Source organism: Grammomys surdaster, unplaced genomic scaffold (assembly GCF_004785775.1).
Source record: "Grammomys surdaster isolate TR1022 unplaced genomic scaffold, NIH_TR_1.0 99, whole genome shotgun sequence".
NCBI classification, from domain to species: Eukaryota; Metazoa; Chordata; class Mammalia; order Rodentia; family Muridae; genus Grammomys; species Grammomys surdaster.
In genome coordinates, this window is record NW_021604578.1 from 6,263,727 (window position 1) to 6,281,811 (window position 18,085).

At 45.6% G+C, this 18,085-nt stretch overlaps 1 protein-coding gene across 1 annotated transcript in view; it reads right to left on the reverse strand.

Moving 5' to 3' along the window:
* Ccno (cyclin O) overlaps positions 1-1,564 on the reverse strand; it is a 3,091-nt gene extending 1,527 nt beyond the window's left edge. The window contains exons 1-2 of the mRNA XM_028784442.1: positions 1,087-1,564; positions 312-497 (exon numbers count right to left, since the gene is read on the reverse strand). Of these exons, the coding sequence (XP_028640275.1) occupies positions 312-497; positions 1,087-1,473 (573 nt within the window). The 5' untranslated portion in view covers positions 1,474-1,564. The remainder of the gene's footprint in view (positions 1-311; positions 498-1,086) is intronic.
* Between the last annotated feature and the right edge of the window lie 16,521 nt (positions 1,565-18,085).

Here is an 18,085-nt window from a genome sequence, read left to right on the forward strand (position 1 = left end):
GTGTGTGTGTGTGTGAGAGAGAGAGAGAGAGAGAGAGAGAGAGAGAGAGAGAGAGAGAGAGAGAGATTGATTTTAAAAGCATCTTTTCCAGAGACAAGGACCACAAAGCTTTGGGTGGGCGGCCAGCTACAGCCTATCTCTTCGTAGTCTGAAAGGATTGTTTCTGTGAGTGGAAAAACTTAGGAAGTCAGGGCTATGGCATGTAAAGATCTTCGCGCATCTGCCTAGAGAAGTCAAGCCACCCATCCCTAAGCCGTGGAAAAAGAGACTGGCTACAAACACATCCTACCCCTTTCGCCTAGTGGAAGTACCTGCTTGCAAGCGATGAGCAGACAGGTGACCCCGAGCAGCTGGAAGCAGTCTGCAGCTACAGGGGTCGTGAGGAGGAAACGGTCCAGAGTATTTACGGTCAGGCACAGTGACTCGAAAGAAAGGCCGAACTGGCGGTGGACTTGCAGGAGCCAGCTGAGCAGCTTACAGCGGGATTCGGCAGTCACCTGGCAGAGAGGCAGAGGGATGCGCTGAAGCACCTGACCAAGCCAATTCAGAGAGTTTCCCCAATAGAGGTAAAGAGGAAAACGCTAAATGACTGAAAACTAGGAAACACGTCGGGATACGCGCCTGGCTTAGACCAGGCGTTCCGGAACGCCTGGGAACGTTTGGGCTCGCGCCTGGTACTCTGCACGGTGCATTAGACACATTACTCGGTCTAAAACCTCTCAGCAAGTCAAAGGGAATATAAGGGTTGGGAGGGGGCACTTTTGTTTTTTGTTTTTTAAAAAAAACAGATGTGTAAACAAATTTAGAAGTTCGAGATCTAACCTAGAACCTGTCGAACTGCATTGTAATAAAACTCCTCTACCCACCCCCAATAACTAACAGACTTCCGATATTCACCTCCCCACTCCCAACTTTTCTCCATCTAAATAGGTCAGTGGCCCAATCCTCGAAGGTCCCATTTGCTCCTACGGATGGCAGATAATGGGCTGCAATGACTAGACTGGGGAGGGCGCGGCGGAAAGGCAGCCAGCAGCCAGGGAGAGAGCGAGCTAGCCTGCAAGAGGCTAGCTCTTGCCAGTGCCTCACTTGTGGCTGGCGCGCCAGCGACTCCCGCGGGTGGAAGAGGCTCTCCTGAGCCTTTCGGAAGTCGTAGCAGCTCTGGCCGTATTCTCGGAAGGTCTGGAGATCTAGCGCCGTCAAGGGCAGGGCCGGGCTGTGTAGGGAGCTGCAGTCCCGCGCCGCAGACACTGCGGGGCTGTCGGCGCCGTCAGAGCTAGAGCAAGGGGACTCGAAAAGGTCACAGACGCCCGAGTCTCCCGGGAGCGAACACGCGTTCAGCGGCCGCAGCGGCTCCTTCCTCCGGAGGCGCGGGCGTCTGCTCTTCTTGACTGGGGCGCGGAGGTTCTGATGGCTGTCCCCGCTCCCGGCTCCCGCGGCGGGACTGGCTGGGCTGTCAGGGCAAGGGGTCACCATGTTACAATCGGGTAGCCGCCCTAGCGTCCCACAACGCCCGGAGCGTCGGCGCGAGGGCTGCGAGGAAGCTCGGGTCCCGCAGCTGGCGCAGCTCTAAGTACCCGGCCTGTGCCTTCCCTCCACCACTCCCCCGGCCTCTCACTGGCTGAGCCCTGAGCCGCCCACGGGCCGCGCTTTCCCCGAGGCAGAGCCACTCCCCTCGCGTGCGAGCAACGCGTGCCCCCCTTCCCCGAGATGGCGCAGGGGGAGGAGGCGTTGCAACTCCCGCCTCGCACCCGCCTTCTGCTGCGGGCTCCGCGCGGCTGTCGTCACCCTGGCAACCGCAGCCCGGGTCCTGGCGCCAGCTGCGCGCGCTCAGTGGAAGAGCTAGAAGACCACTGGCCACCCAGGTGAGCCGTGGGCGGGCCGAGCGCTTCAGTTGCGCCCCCCCCCCCAAACCCCCAGAAAAAGAGAAAGGTTGCTTCGGGGAACCTGAACCTTGATTAGACTGTCTGGCCTGGTGTGATCATCTTTTATGTCAATCTTCATCCAGGTAGGTCCGCCTCTGAGCTTCGGCCCAAAATCAGGCTAGGTTTTCTTCAGTGATCCAGAAAAGGACTGGGAATTCATTGCGAATATTTTATTTCATCCCGCTGGCCTAGGGGAGCAGAGCTTTGGCACGCTACTAGCGTCTGTGGGAGCCCGTCCAGTCAGACAGGTATTTGTGATCCAATAACGTAGGACACTGCCTCAAATGACCGTCGCACAAGTCCATTGCCCTCTGGATACTCTGTCCTGCCCTTTTCATCTCAAGCCAAACACGCCGAGGTTGCAGTTGGTTAAGGATTTAATGTCACAGGTGGCATTTCTGTGGAATTGCTCACAGCATGTTCTGCTTTGGGTCATTAGCTTCTAACCCTCTGCCTTTCTAGGTTATTCTCTGCGCCCTGGGGAGGATGGAGGGGAATGAAGAGTTGGGGGAGGGGTGCAGGAACGAGAGAGAGAGAGAGAGAGAGAGAGAGAGAGAGAGAGAGAGAGAGAGAGAGAGAGAATGTGACACCCTTTCCATTCTCAACTGGTTTACTCCAAACTCCGGTCCTGATCCAAGCTGGAGTCCTTCTCTACCCTGAATCCTCAGGAGAGACTGTAACACCTTAGGAGAAGGGACCTAGGGGCACAAAGGGCGTCTATAGCTGACTGCCTCTGTAATCATTGTCCCAGAGGCAAGAAAACCTAGATACCCTCAGCCAGAACTTTGCAGAAGCATTCCAATGGACGAGATGCGAAGGCGCTGTGAGATCTGCACACGTGGCCGTTCTAACTTATTCCAAAGAAAGATGGAAATGTTTGTGGTCCACGTGCAAATCCTGCCCCCTAGAAACTTGCCCGAGAAGCAGGTGAGGAGAAAGGGCTGGATTTCAGATTCTCGCCTCTGTTTCTATTTTTCGTAATTCTGAAGGAGCCTTGTTCTCCCCGTTTAAATTGCAGCACCTGTGTGACACGGGATTGCTGGGAATCACCTGAGGAGTCTTTTCAACTTGCAAGTGCCTGGCTTCTGGTTCTCTCAGGCTGTTGATGGGTAACGTTATGGGGGTGATCAACCGAATCCACAGAGAAGGGGTCACATATTAGACCTCTTCCTAGAAGAGTTTTCTGGGTGAGGAGGAAGGACCCAGGAACTCTCTGTCTACTGCCCCAGCTAGAAATAGCACAAAGTACATCACTAGTAGGGGCCGAATGTTTCTATTTAGCGATCATGTCCAGCAAGATGTTATTTGGTCGCTATTTCGTCGTCTGTAAAAGGATATTACTTGCCTCGCGAGTCAAGTAAAATCGATGAGAAATCTTGAAATTCCAACCCCCCCACACACACTAATTAATCTATTCACTTTATATCCGGATCGTAGCTCCCCCTCCTCCCAGTCCCCACCTCACTCACATAGCCCCTCCCCCATCCTCTCCTCTGAAAAGGGGGAGGGCCCCCTCTGTACTAACCTACCCTGGCACATCAAGTCACTGCAGGACTGGGCACTGCTCTCCCACTGAGGCCAGACAAGGCAGCCAGTTAGGGGAACAGGATTCATAGTCAGACAACAGACTCAGGGACAGCCCCCACTGCAGTTGTTGAGGGACCCTCATGAAGAGAAAGTCCTTTTCGAATGCAAAATAGTGGGGTCATCTTGAACCTGATCCAGAGGGGCCAAGAACGTTGTTATGCTGAGGGAAATTTAATCAGCCCATCTTCGTGTGGTGGTAAGGTTCTAAAGGCTCCCACTGCTGAAAAACCTTTGTTTTCCCAAGGATTTTGCCTGTACTTAGAGTCAGTCCCAACAGACACTGCCTGAGTTTGTGCTTGATCTATTAAGTGTTGGCAGAATGTTTGCTGTGTCTAACATGCAAGGAGCTGGTGTTCTGGTGGGATAAACAAAGAACCATTTGTCATTCTTGAGGACTGAAATGCGGTAGGGGTGGTAATAGAAAATTCAATGGTTTTAAAGACAGGAATCAAGATATCAATTTAAATTCAAATGTCAGATAAACAACAAATGCATTTCTCATAAGGTTGTCTCACAAAAACTGTATGAGACATATCTATAAAAGAAAAAATGTTTATCTGAAATCCAAATACTACCTGGACTACTATAGTACATAGAAAAACAGACTATTTTTTTTAAAGGTTATGAGTCATAAATGTAATTTAATGTATTATGTGTATGTGTGTAGGAACAGTCGCATGCTGTGGCACGTGGATGGTGAAGGACAATTTTGTGTAGTTCTCAGATGAGTTCCAGGCTCTAGGGCAAGCATCGTTATCTATTGTGCCATCTCTCCAAACCCCAACAGACTATTCTTTATCTGATATTCAAATTCAATGGGGCGGGGCGTCCATTTGGAGCAGGGCATCCATTTGGTGGCCCTACCTTGGCACCCTGCGACTTCACAGCAGGATCAGCCTCATTGATCTGGAAAGAATAATGAAAAATTGACGATAAAAACCAAGGTAGGCAGAAGAGGAGGGCTGGACAAGAGTATTCTAAGTAAAAAAAGGCTGTAGGAGGAGCTAGAAGCAGTCCTGGGACATCTACAGACGTGTATAAGGGCCTGCCTAATGAAGAATGCAGAGAAGGGTGGGGGGAGAAGAAATTGGAAGGTTATAGCTAGTAGTTACATGAAGGGTAAGTACTTTATTCACAGAGTATATTATACTCCTTCTGTCTTATAACAACTTCACAGTTCGGCTTCTGGTGTTACAACCATCCTTATAGATGAGGGATACAGAGGTAAAGACTGAGGTCACGGGAGTAACGTGTACAACTGAGACTCAAGTTTAGCCTCGCTTCTCCATCCACGCTGTACTGCTTTGTGATGCTTTGTATAAGCTTGGCCCAGGGAGTGGCACTATTAGAAGGTGTGGCCTTGTTGGAGTATGTGTGTCACTGTGGGTCTGGACTATAAGACCCTCTTCCTAGTTGCCTGGAAGCAGTCTTCCACTAGCAGCCTTCAGATGAAGATGTAGAACTCTCAGCTCCTCCTGCATCATGCCTGCCTGGACACTGCCATGCTCCTGCCTTGATGATAATGGACTGAACCTCTGAACCAGTATGCCAGCCCCAATTAAATGTTGTCCTTGTAAGAGTTGCCTTGGTCATGGTGTCTGCTCACAGCAGTAAAACCCTAACTAAGACATGCTTCAATAGCAAGCTTGCAAAAAGCTTTGTATCTACATGACAGACTTTACATGTTACCCAAAGCCACTGAGGAGGAGAGATGTCACTTGTTTAAAATACGACTCTGAGGCTGCAGCTGTGGTTCAAAGGTACGGAACTTGCCTAGAATGTGTGATGCCTTGGGTCCAGTGTCCAAAACTGAAAAAATAAAATAAGGAAAGGACAGAAAGGGTCAAGTTAGGCACAGTGATTCATGTAAGAAATGATGTGCGAAGAATGGAGACAAGAGATTCCAACTATATTTAGAGACAGATTAAAGGGGTCTCAGTGTTAGAGGCTTGAAAAACCCAAGGAGGATTGTGAGTCTGGCCTGTGCACCCAGACGAGTGAGTGAGTGGTAGTTAAAACAGAGTGGATAGATAGATAGATAGATAGATAGATAGATAGATAGATAGATAGGAGATAGGTAGGTAGATAAATAGATGATAGATAGATAGATAGACAGACAGATAGATAATCCATGTGAAAGCAGATGAAGGGATGGAGTCTTGGACCAGCATGAGGCTTGGAAAAGCAGTAAAAACTGGAGAGAATCCAGATATATTTTTTGACTGTGTCAACAGGTTTTGTGTAAAGCCATAGTCTGTGAACAAAGGATCATCCCAGTTTTCTGGCCTGAGAAACAGAATTCTTTGCCATTAGCTGAGATGAGAAAGGCTCAGCAGGGAAGCTTATATAAAGGTAAGGATTTTGTGTGCGCCTGTCAGTCTGGTGAGGCCTGTCTGTCAAGAACACACATGGGGAAGATGAACAGGTATTTGGAAGTTGGGGGCTCAAGAGGGAGGTTGGGTCTTAGGAAGAGAATTTGTGTGTCAATGGATGAATGTAAACAGCACCATCAACACGGGACAGCAGATTCTGTGCCTGAGTCTTTCTAGATACAGTTATAGATGAGACATGTCAGGGGACATGCCTACATAGTCTATGCTTTGTTCCTCTATACCTTCTAAAAATTTCTATCCTGGACCTTTACTGAGAGACTGGTGTCACTTCTCCTCGATATTTGTAGTATTTTCTTTCTTCCTTCCTTCCTTCCTTCCTTCCTTCCTTCCTTCCTTCCTTTCTTTCTTTCTTTCTTTCTTTCTTTCTTCGAGACAGGGTTTCTCTGTGTAGTCCTGGCTGTCCTGGAACTCACTCTGTAGACCAGGCTAGCCTCGAATTCAGAAATCCGCCTGCCTCTGCCTCCCAAGTGCTGGGATTAAAGGCGTGCGTCACCACCGCCCGCCCGGCAAGTATTTTCTATCTGGTCCTATTCCAGGGCTTCTCATTCAGCCTGTGAAAGGCCTTTAAGATCAATTTATTTGTTGATATCTCTGGAACTGGGACCCCCTGTTTCTTATCAAATCACCATGGATTAAAGCTGGATTTCAACAGCAATAAAAACAACAGAAAACCTACAAATTCATGGAAACAGAACAACTCTGTACTGAATGACCACTGGATCAAGACAGACAGAAAGAAATTAGACTTCCTAGAATTCAATGAAAACTGAATGTACAAGATACCCAAACTTCTGGGACACAAGGAAAGCAGTGCTAAGAGGAAAGTTTATAGCACTAAGCACCTTCATAAATTAGATCTCATACTAGCAACTTAATAACACACCTGAAAGCTCTAGAACAAAAAGAAGCAAACACCCACGAGAGGAGTAAACAGGAGGAAATAATCAAACTCAGGGCTGAAATCAATAAAATAGAAACAAAGAGAATGATACAAAGAATCAGTGAAACAGAGAGTTGTTTCTTTGAGAAAAATCGCCAAGATAGGCAAATAGTCCTAACTAAAAGAGAAAGAATATCCAAATTAACAAAATCAGAGACAAAAAAGGAGAACAACATACACAGAAAATCCAAAGAATCATTAGTATGAACTTCAAAACCCTGTACTCTACAAAATTGGAAAATCTAAAAAAGATGAACCAATTTCTTGATCAATGTCAGGAGCCATCTAGGAAGGACTAAGGCTAACAGGTGGCCTTCCTGGAGGTGGCCCACCTTTTTGCATGACCTAAGATGCTTGAGCTCTGAGAGGCAAGGTCCCAAGAGACCTTCATCCCGGGATTGTTTCTTGCAGCTGATGTGTCTTTCCTGTCACTATCACATAGCCTAAGGATTCCTGATCATTAGCTCACTCTGTTGAGCAGATTTTTTTTTCTTGCAGATCAACATAAAGATGAACTTTCATGAATTAACACTTTTAGATGAACTAATGATTTTATATTCCTGATTTGATTCAAACAATCTTAGGAACAAAGTTTTAAGAGATGGTTTTAGTCGTTTTGCTAGAAAGATGTAAATAAAGTTAGAATCAAGAATGGGCTGCAAAAAAAAAAGAATGGGCTGCATAATAAAAAAAATACAATGAGCTTTTGTAATTACATTAAAAAGAAATAGGCTTGGGACAAATTTGTGTTCAAGGAAAAACATTCAGGTCCAAGGATGAAGCCACAGGTGTGCACTATGATAAGGCAAGGCCATGTAAAAGCTGTTGCTTTGAACTTATATACTGAGCTTACAGTATGCAACATTGCTTTGAACTTGTTATTGATACCTTTCTGAAACCCCCCAGTGTGTGCAACATTTTATCTGTGAAGTAATTTTCTGGAGAACTTTTGTCTAAGAAGGGATGAAAATGTCAGAAGAAATAAAGTGGTGGCTTAGAGGGCTCTGCCCTAGGCATCCATCCATCCCTCCGTCCATCCATCCATCTATCAATCCATCCGTCTGTCCATCCAAATGTATGGGTACAGCCATTTTCCACTTCAGCTGGTGTGTATCTATGAGTGACATCTTTCCTCTCCTTTTTCTCTCTTGCTCAAAGAGTTAACGAGCTCCCTGGCCTAGCAGAGCGCTTCTGGCTGACTTGCCAGAGAAAGGAACACTAGCACTAAATCCTTTTACTTAATTTCCCCACTGCTAAACATCATGTGTTAATCAACAGACATTAGCGCTGAGAATGAAAACTGAATGCGCAAGAATGTAAAAGAGTTAAATCGCTGGGCAGTGGTGGGGCACGCCTTTAATCCCAGCACTTGGGAGGCAGAGGCAGGCGGATTTCTGAGTTCGAGGCCAGCCTGGTCTACAGAGTGAGTTCCAGGACAGCCAGGGCTACACAGAGAAACCCTGTCTTGAAAAACCAAACAAACAAAAAAAAAGAGTTAAATTTCCCCAGAGCTAATGAAGCACAGAACAGTAAGAGTTAAGTTTTTAGTACAGAACAGTAAGAAAGAGTAAGTTTCTCTACCGCTTATTTAAATATAAAGAGTTAAATAAAGCACAGAGAGTTAAAGAGAAGAGAAACCAGCAGATTTTAGCCACAGAACAAACAAAGTGTTGTTTTTCCAGAAGCCGTCAGCTTCTAGCGTTCAGAGAGTTAAAAGGCCTGTGATTACCAGTCTTTTGGCCCTCGTCCAACATTGTGTCCCAGTTCAGCTCCAAACCCCAAAAGGCTGGACAGGCCCACGGCAGATAGATACCGTCTTACCAAGTTAAATCAAGATCAGATTAAACAATTTGGCTTTTTGAAATTACTTATTTTATGTATGTGAGCACACTGTCACTGTCTTCAGGCACACCAGAAGAGGGCATCAGATTCCATTGCAGATGGCTATGAGCTATCATGTGGTTGCTGGGAATTGAACCCAGGACCTCTGGAAGAGCAATCAGTGCTCTTAACCACTAAGCCATCTCTCCAGCCCAAGATAAACATTTGGATAAACCTATAACCCCTAACAAAATAGAAACAATTATAAAAAGTCTTCCAACCAAAAAACAAAACAAAACCAGGGCCAGATGACTTTAGCACAAAATTCTACCAGACTTTCAAAGAAGAACTAATGACAGCATTCCTCAAGTTACTCCACAAAATAGAAACAGAAGGAACATTGCCAAGTTCATTTTATGAGACCAGTCACCCTGATACCTAAACTACACAGATTCAGCAAAGCAGGAAGATTACAAACCAATCTCCCTCATGAGCATTGATGCAATAAAATACTTGCAGTTATACTTTATAAAGGGAACAAGGGAATATTTGAATAATAATAAGGAGTCAGTGATTTGGGGGATTTTCCCTCGGTTTGGGACTTCAGCTTGAGACAATGTTCCACCCTCCTCTTACCCCAGATCACGGGTGGGGATTAAAGTAGGAGTGTTGATTTGTTTGTACCTTCTTTTAAACAAAGCCAGTGAATTGCCACCAACCTTAGACAACTTTGTTGGGCCCTTAGGAAATTTTAAACTCAGCTTGATGCCACTGAAAATTATATTTACTTATGAATCTTTTCTCTTACAGTGCTTAAGCTCCGAATCTGAGTGATATTTAAAGTACTTAAAGTCAGACAAGTTTTGCTGGTATTTGGTAAACAAAGGGCAGGGTTTTGGGTTTTGAGCCCCCCTCCCCTTTCAGCTCATTTTCTAAATCCAGACATTTTTGACTTCCCACATCTCAAGGTCCACCTGAGGGAGAATGCTTTCTGTTACTGCATTCCTGGTGTCTTGCCAATCCCCAGTTCAGGGAGGGTTCAGTACACACTCTCGGGTGCACGGCTTTCCCTTCATGGGTAGATATGTTCTCTCTCCCACCCATCTGTGGTGACCTGTTGGGCACAGGCAGTACAGAGCAATGGCTCAAAGCTCTTGCTTCCAAGTTGAAGTGCTTGGGTACAAGCTGAAGCCACCAGCTCTGACCCTTCAGCAAATTACACAGCCTCACCCATCTTCAGTTTCCTTAGTGGTGGTATTCAGAAGCCCCTGAGACAGTGACCAATTAAACACGATGTCATCTGCTTCCGGAGTGTGCACCAGGCCAGTGTCTGCCACAGTTATGTGAGTGTCTAGCTAAGGTGTAATGTCTGTGTCTTTTTGCCACCAAGGATGTATCATGGTAAATATTTAACATCAATTGGGGGTTTCTACCCCACCTTAGCTCATTTAGTTCCCAGATAAAAGATACACAACCTTTCTATTTATAATAAGCTTTAATATCACTAGAGCTGGGCAGATATTAACCCTCTAAATTATTTTGTCTGCTTCCCTGTCAATAACCCTGAGATATGACTTGCCATGTTCTGCCTGGGTCTCTCTTACTCCCTGGCTGGCCAGCCCTCATGGCCAGTTCTCATGATTCTTTACCCCATGATGTCTTTCTCTCTCTCTACCTTTCCTCTCTTCTTTCTCATGGTCTTTGGGCTCTCAGACCCCAAACCCAGGATCTGAAACTGTGCCTACCTCTCTTCTGCCCACCTATAGGCTGTAGGCATCTTTATTAAACCAATAGTTAAAATTAAGGAGCAAGGTTACATAGCATCACTTGATGTACAAGGATTTACTTGTCCCTGGGGGTAACCAGACCTTGGGGGCCAGTATTTAGCATTATAATATACTACAACAGACCAAACCTCAACAAGAATGGCAGAGAAAAATACTTTTTCTTTTTTTCAGTCTGGGGGTGGGTGGTGGTGTTTTTTTTTTTTTCCTGGTATGTTCTTGTGATGTCTAAGCTTGGTTGTCAACTTCACTGCACCTGTAGTTAACTAAAACCCAAGCAGCTAGGTACACCTAGCTGAGCACTTTTCTTGATTGGACTATTTGAGGTTGGAAGCCCCACCCTGAATCTGGTTTTCTCTGTCTAAAGGGACAGAGAAGAAGGGATTGCTTGTGTTTTGCCTGCTTACTCTCACCCTCACTGGCAAGTTCGTCAGGATCCTGTTCCTGAGCCATTGTTAGACTTGCTTCTTCAGGATTCCAGCATGGAATCAGCTGGTCTCTAGGACTTTTCTGCAACTCCAGCAGCAGAGACATCCAGTCTTGTGAGCTGAACAACGATCAGATCCTTTGCCTTTCCAGGAGGAGACGGTCATTAATGGACTATTCAGACCACATCCTGTAAGCCACTCTAACAAATCCCTTGATATACACGTACATGTATTTATATATCCATGTATGAATATGTATATATATGCTATATACTTTAAATCTATCTATCTATCTATCTATCTATCTATCTATCTATCTATCTCTATCCATCCCCCATAAGTTCTGTTCCTTTAGAGAACATGGACAAATACAAAATGGCATGAGTTTAGAACCTCAAAGCCTATCCCCGTGGACATACTTCATCCAGAAATACAGCCATAACTACTAATCTTCACCAAACAGTCACCAACTGCGGAACAAGTATTCAAATGCCTGAGACTTATGGGGGCAATCTCATTTAAACCAAACACATTGTTCTTCCAAAGGACCCCAGTTCAGTTTCCAACACACACACACACACACACACACACACACACATACACACATATATATGCACCTTTATATATCCCATGTCTGACAGCACATAACAACCTGCAACTCAGGTTTCAGGAGATGAAGTGTCTTCTTATGACTTCCATGTGTGCAGGTACACACACACACACACACACACCCTTTAAGAATTGTTATAAGAGTGCCTAATCTCTCTGGGGGGTTGTGGCACGTGCCTTTAAACCCAGCACTTGGGAGGAAGAGGCAGGGAGAACTCTGAGTTCGAGGCCAGCCTGGAGTGCAGAGAAAGTTCCAGGACAGCCAGGGCTACACAGATTAAACCCTGTCTCAACAAAACAAAATAAACAAAAACAAACAAAAAACCAAACCAGATTTAAAAAAAAGAGAAGAAAAAAGAAAAGAAAAAGAAAAATGAGTACCTGATCCCCATAGGGAGAAAGGAGCTCTCATGACTCTTTAATTGCCTTTGAAAGCCCCACCACCAAAAATGACCACACTGGGCATTTGGGAGGAGACAAATGCAAACCATAGCAAATAAAGAGTGTGGAATAGCGTTTGGGTGTGAGACTAGTACTAAGCACTAGTTGTTTCAGCACTCATGGTTTCAGCTCTGTCCAGTCTTCATGAAGCTTATGTAGGCTGGTCACACAAAGACAGGCAAGCTATGAGGACTATGGCACAGGGTCCCATAGGATGGGCTGCAGTATTCACTGGTCAGGGGCAGCAGAGTGGAAAGGTAGCACCTGCACAAGGACTTCTAGTGGACAGTAACCAGGTGGACCACTGTGGGGACAGTACCTGTCAGACAACTGCACAGTGCAAAGGTCCTGGGGCCTGAGTAGGCCCTGGACATGGAGGAACAACAGAGAGAGAGATCACTATGGTCAGAGCAGGAATGAGGCAGGACAGGATGCAGCAGACAGGGGAGTCACCTCACATAGGATATCATTATCATTATCAATGCTTGCTAAGCCCTTCAGCTTATGAGGTTGTAGCCTTTTTCTTTTTAAATGTATTTATTTTATGTATATGACTATACTATGGCTGTCTTCAGACACACCAGAAGAGGACAGATGATTACCAGATCCCATTACAGATGGTTGTGAGCCATCATGTGGTTGCTGGGAATTGAACTCAGGACCCCTGGAAGAGCAGTTAGTGCACTTAACTGCTGAGCCCATCTCTCCAGCCCTCATTGTAGCCTTTAATCATTGTCTCAACCAGATGAGCTAGGCATAGGTGTTGCTTTACTTTTTATATTCGAGAACAAGATCAGGTGGATTCAAAAGTTAACTTTCCATAGGTGCTAAGTGCAATATGCAGGATTCAAATTCAAGTCCAGGATTCCAGCATGCTTCGTGCCTTCTGTGCTATTCTATACCCTTTCTTCCTTTGACAAGGTCTCTCAGTGTAGTCCTGGTTGTCCCAGAAATTCCTTTATAGACCAAGTTGGCCTCGAACTTATAGGTTTCCCTGCCTCTGCCTCCTGAATGCTGGGATTAAAGTGCACTACCACTGCCCAGTTCCATTCTTCATCTTTAAATGACAAAGGAGAGCCAAAGGAAGGAAAGTCCTAGCCCATCCTTTTTTTTTTTTTTTTTTTTTTTGTTTGGTTTGGTTTTTTCGAGACAGGGTTTCTCTGTGTAGTCCTGGACAGCCTATCCTTTACCAATGCCATGAGAGGAGGACCGTGTGAAGGGGACTGAATCCCCTGAGGATGAAGAGCCCACAGAGCTGGCTGTCTTTTCTTGTGATCAACCTTCCAGAAACTATGGTGTACAAGACAAACAGGATTCCTTAATTCAAGATGTTCCAATAGGTAAAAACTAATCGAGAACCAGCAGCGATGTGAAAATGAACAAGGCTTCGAAGCCAGAGGAAGCATGGAGTTAGTTATTTGGAGTAGGATGGTCACAGTCTACCCTTCCAGAGGAGCTTATCCCCCTCTGAGAGCACTCTGAAGCTGGATAGGTAAGTTTACCTTGGCCGAGGAGTGAAATTTTTGTCAGTTGGGAGCCTGGCTGAAGATGAAGAGAAGGGTTCAGAAAACAGCTGGCTTCAGAAGCTAGGGTAGTGGTGTCTTTGTTCTTGAGGCGTGACTGACAGGCTTTTGGAGACAGCAGCTTGTCTGTGCACCTTCCTTCCAGAGGAAGCAGCTCTAAGACAAAAATTCAAGGAAGCCTATAAAACTGCTGCTAGCGTGTATTTGGATCTGGCTGCCCTGGTTGTCCTTTTATAACATTTAAAGAGCATCTACTAAGTACCAAGCACCGCTTTACCTTTTACATAGCATAGTAATACAATTGCCTTGACCATATAGAGAACAAGTGGGTAAGCTGACAGCAAAATCCAATCAAATCGCAGGATGCAGGTCAAAACAGCAGCTGTTGAGAGCCGCTTCATCCTAAGCTGCGGAGAGCTAGCCCCTCAGGATGTATATTAGCTATACGGAGATGATGGAGGGGCTGAGTTTTTTTTCTCATGTAACATGTCTAGGTGTTGACCCCAGTTATCTAGGAATATGTTTCCTGGTGTCTTTGGAGACAGAGGAATTCTGTTTTGTTCCATAGTCTCACCAGCATTTGTCTAGTCAGATATTACTTTTCTGGTTCTGTATTGACTTGCAGGAACACATTTCCCCATGGATTAACAATTTAAGGAAGAAAGACTTTATTTAGATTCAGAGTTTAAGGGTAGAGATTTTCATGTTGTGATGGTATGGTGACAGAAGCATGGATCCAAGCAGGAAGCAGAGAGATGGATGAAGAACACTGTGTAGCACCCTTTCTCCCTTTTTGTTCAGTCTAGGACCCCAGCCATGGACCATCAGACCATGCCAGGAAACTTGGTAAGGTAGAGTGGGTCTGAGACCCTTGGTACCCAGTATGACCCACTTGATTCCCTGCCAGATTCCTGACCTCGAACATATGTCACACTTCACACATAAGAAAACATGACCTGTGGTCATGTAGCCCCAGGACAGAGTTCTCCAAAGAGGTATCTAGAGGTCCCGAGGGTGTAGCCAAAAAGTTTCCGTTCCTGGACATTCCTCCAGGCAAAAGGTATTTAATCTCTGGTCTACCCTGAGAAGTTGATATGTACCCATTTTCCACGATGAACAGTCAACAAACAGTATGGATAAACATGGACTGTCTTTTCCATCAACACCGCCATGGGAGCATGAAGAAGGCCTTCGCTTACAGAGCTGGAGCAGAGTCTCTGGTAGACAGGCCTCTCTGCACCCCCAGACAACTGCTGCCAAGCTAAGGACAGTCACAGATGAGCTAAGCCGGAGCTCCCATTTCCCCTGGCCCTGGGCTAGTTGCCATCCTTAGCTCTCAGGGTTCTGACTAGGCTCCCAATTCCTCATGACTCAGAGATGCCTGGATATCTAGGAGTTTGGGAGCACCCAGACCTGGCCTTGTCGTGGACCTGTGGACAGCTGATCCTTGGCTCCCAACTCTGTGCTGCACCCCAATGGTGACTAGGTGCCCTGGGGGGGGGGGTCACAGAACTCCAACTTTGGCCACCAACATCTTAGACTGCATCTTCCCAGCCCCGGAGTGGATTCTCAGTGCTTCCCTAAAGCCCAGCCCCACAGCCGTGGCAGTAGGAGGGAGAGGCAGTCAAGCACGTTCTGCATTTCTCCTCCCCAGTGGCGTGTCCCACACCCCCAGCAGTGGGGAGAAACATGGACCCACTCCAGCCCATGGAATTGTGCTGCTCACCTCCAGGGTGGGTCTCTCCACCTCTGTTAACCCAATCTAGAAACCCTTCACAGACATGCTCAATGGGGATTCTAAACCTCATCAAGTTGACAAGATCAATCATCACAACACACGTGAGCCATCTACAGATTCTCTGAGGTCTAGGGATAGTGCTTGCCCAGGCTTTATACCAGGTCACTTCTAATCCATGGACCCAATTGGTAGCTATAGCGTTAGTAATATGCAGAATACGCGCCCAAGAGAAAGCTGTAAAAATGATTTCCATCAATATAACATATTGAAATATTTTATCTAACGATGTGCATTCACTCTAATACATCCCCTCTCCCTAAAAAGCCCGTATGGTAACATGTAGGCTCTGGATGGCAATCATGGTGGTCACCATCCTCATCTTTCAGTGAGTCATCTAGTCTTCAACATCTGCTCTGAGCTTGGCTCAGTTGTTTCTCATTAATAGTATTTATTATGTATTCTGATTCTAAAAGTAGTGCCCTTTACTGGTTGTAGAATCAGAAAAAAAGGTTCATAATGTATAAGGATTTTTAATACTACAATTTTATAGTAGGAGGCCTAGCCTTTTAGTATATAGGTTCTACTTAGCTGTAGAGTGTGTCTTAAAGGGCTTTGCACGGGCGGTGGTGGTGTACGCCTTTAATCCCAGCTCTTGGGAGGCAGAGGCAGGTGGATTTCTGAGTTCGAGGCCAGCCTGGTCTACAGAGTGAGTTCCAGGACAGCCAGGGCAACACAGAGAACCCCTGTCTCGAAAAAAAAACAAAAAAACAAAAACAAAACAAAACAAAAAAAGGGGGCTTTGTGGATGCTTGAAATAACAGCACCAAACCTACATGTCCTTTTTTCTTTTTTAAAATACCCAGCTACACATGACACAATTAAGCACTCTGCCTTCTCACTCAAAGGATTTGAGTTGCTAATGTAATTTATGCTCTCAAAGGGAGAGTCTATCATGGTGCAAGAGGCATGGCAGCAGAAGCATTGAGCTGGGAGAGCACATCTCCAACCACAGTCATGAAGCAGAGGGAATGTACTAGAAGAGGGGTTACAAACTCTCAGTGTATGCCCTTAGTGCTATGCCTCTTAAAGTGACTTAATATCTCCAGTGTCACCATCTAGGCCAAGTGTTCAAATACATAAGCCTATGGAAGACACTTCTCATTCAAATGCCCATATTCCACTACTACTTGGCCCTCATAGGCTCATGACCAAATCATAACAAAAAAAATGTATTTTGTTGAGGTATATTTTGTGAAGGTATGTCTCTGTATATTCAGTTGTTAATTTTGTATTGGCAGAGAGCTAAATATTGGCAGGACCTTGGTATTGTATTTCTATGCCCCATCTCTGGTCTCACATTTTATAAATATTTATTCTTCTTCACTTGCCTAAGGCAAGCTAGAATTGTATCTGATTAGCTGTAATATAGATCCAATGGCCAATAGCTGGACAGGAAGTGGAGGGTGGATCTTCGAGGCAGAGAGAGGGATAGTGGAATAAGAATCTCATGCAGGGATTCAGCCAGTGGACATGGAGATGAACGGATAGACTCTGCTCCAGGGAGAGCGGAGAGGTAAACCTGGCCATGTGGCAGAAGGTAGTGCTAGGATTAGCCTGGTTAAGTTTAGAGTAGACGGGAGACTGCCCAAGTAAAAGGCCTAACCTTTAAAATATTAATAAGCCTCTGTGTCATAATTTATATCACTGTCCGAGGCAGTCCTGCTATAGCATTTAGTCCAACTATAAGAGTCCCCATAAATCTTTAAGTCTCAGCATGATTCAAACATCCAACATATCTTCTGAGGCAATCTCTTAACTATGACCACCCTAAAATAAAAAAAAAAGCCAATTATTTGCAATATACAACAGCATAGGCTATACAGTCCCATTCCAAATGGAAGAAACAGAAGCATAGTGAGAAAATATTGAACCAAAGCGAAACCCAGCATGGCTGATACCAAACCCTGAAGCCACATGTCCAGTGTTTGGGACATAGTTTCATAGGGTTTATATGGCTCTGCCCCTCCAGCTTGGCTGCCTGCCATACTGTCTTTCTCATGGGCTGGCTTGATTCCCCCGAGACAGCTTTCACTGATAGATGCTTCATGGTCCTGAACTATCCAACACCTTGGGCTTTCCCATGGCAACACTCAATTTTCACAGCTTCATGCAATGGCTTCTGAAGGCCCTCTGTCCTCTCAAGGCTTCTGGCAGTGACTTCAGCACTACTACACTTTGTCTGGCTTTGGTGGCCCTGAAACTACAGGGGATGAACCCACGATCCCCTCACTGTTGTGTCTTTCATGCTTCCAAAGCCAGTTCCAAGTGGAAGACACTACCAAGTTTGACTTTCAGCTCAAGATGAACCCTCAACGCTTTGAATCACATCTGCAACAGCCTTTATATGCTGCTGTATTCCTGAAGCAGAGAACCCTCTAGGCTGTTAGTTGGGAGCTTAGTTAAGTAGAATATTGCCCCGAGGGCATCTTTCCCATCGGTCCAGAGAAGAGCAGGAGGCTTCTCCTTAACTCTGATGCTAGTCTTAAGTGCAGCCTGTCTTTCAGCACATGCCTTGGCTGTAATGTTAAGCTTCCTTGTGTTCTTCCCTCTTTACCTGTACACTTCGTATTCTTTCTGCTCCCCTTGTTCTTTTTCACTGTAGACCTGTGTAAGAGTTATCACTAATAACCATGCCACAAACTCAACATTATGCTATCTTGGACTTTCTAATTCAAAGTTCCAAAGCCTTCCATGTTCCTCCAAAAAGCCCTGGTCAGGTTCTTGACAGCAGCCACCTCATGGTCCTGACACTAACTTCTGTATTAGTTCCTTTTTGCTGCTATGATAAAGTACCGTGACCAAGGTTACATGTACAAAGAATTTACTTTGGCTTATGGTT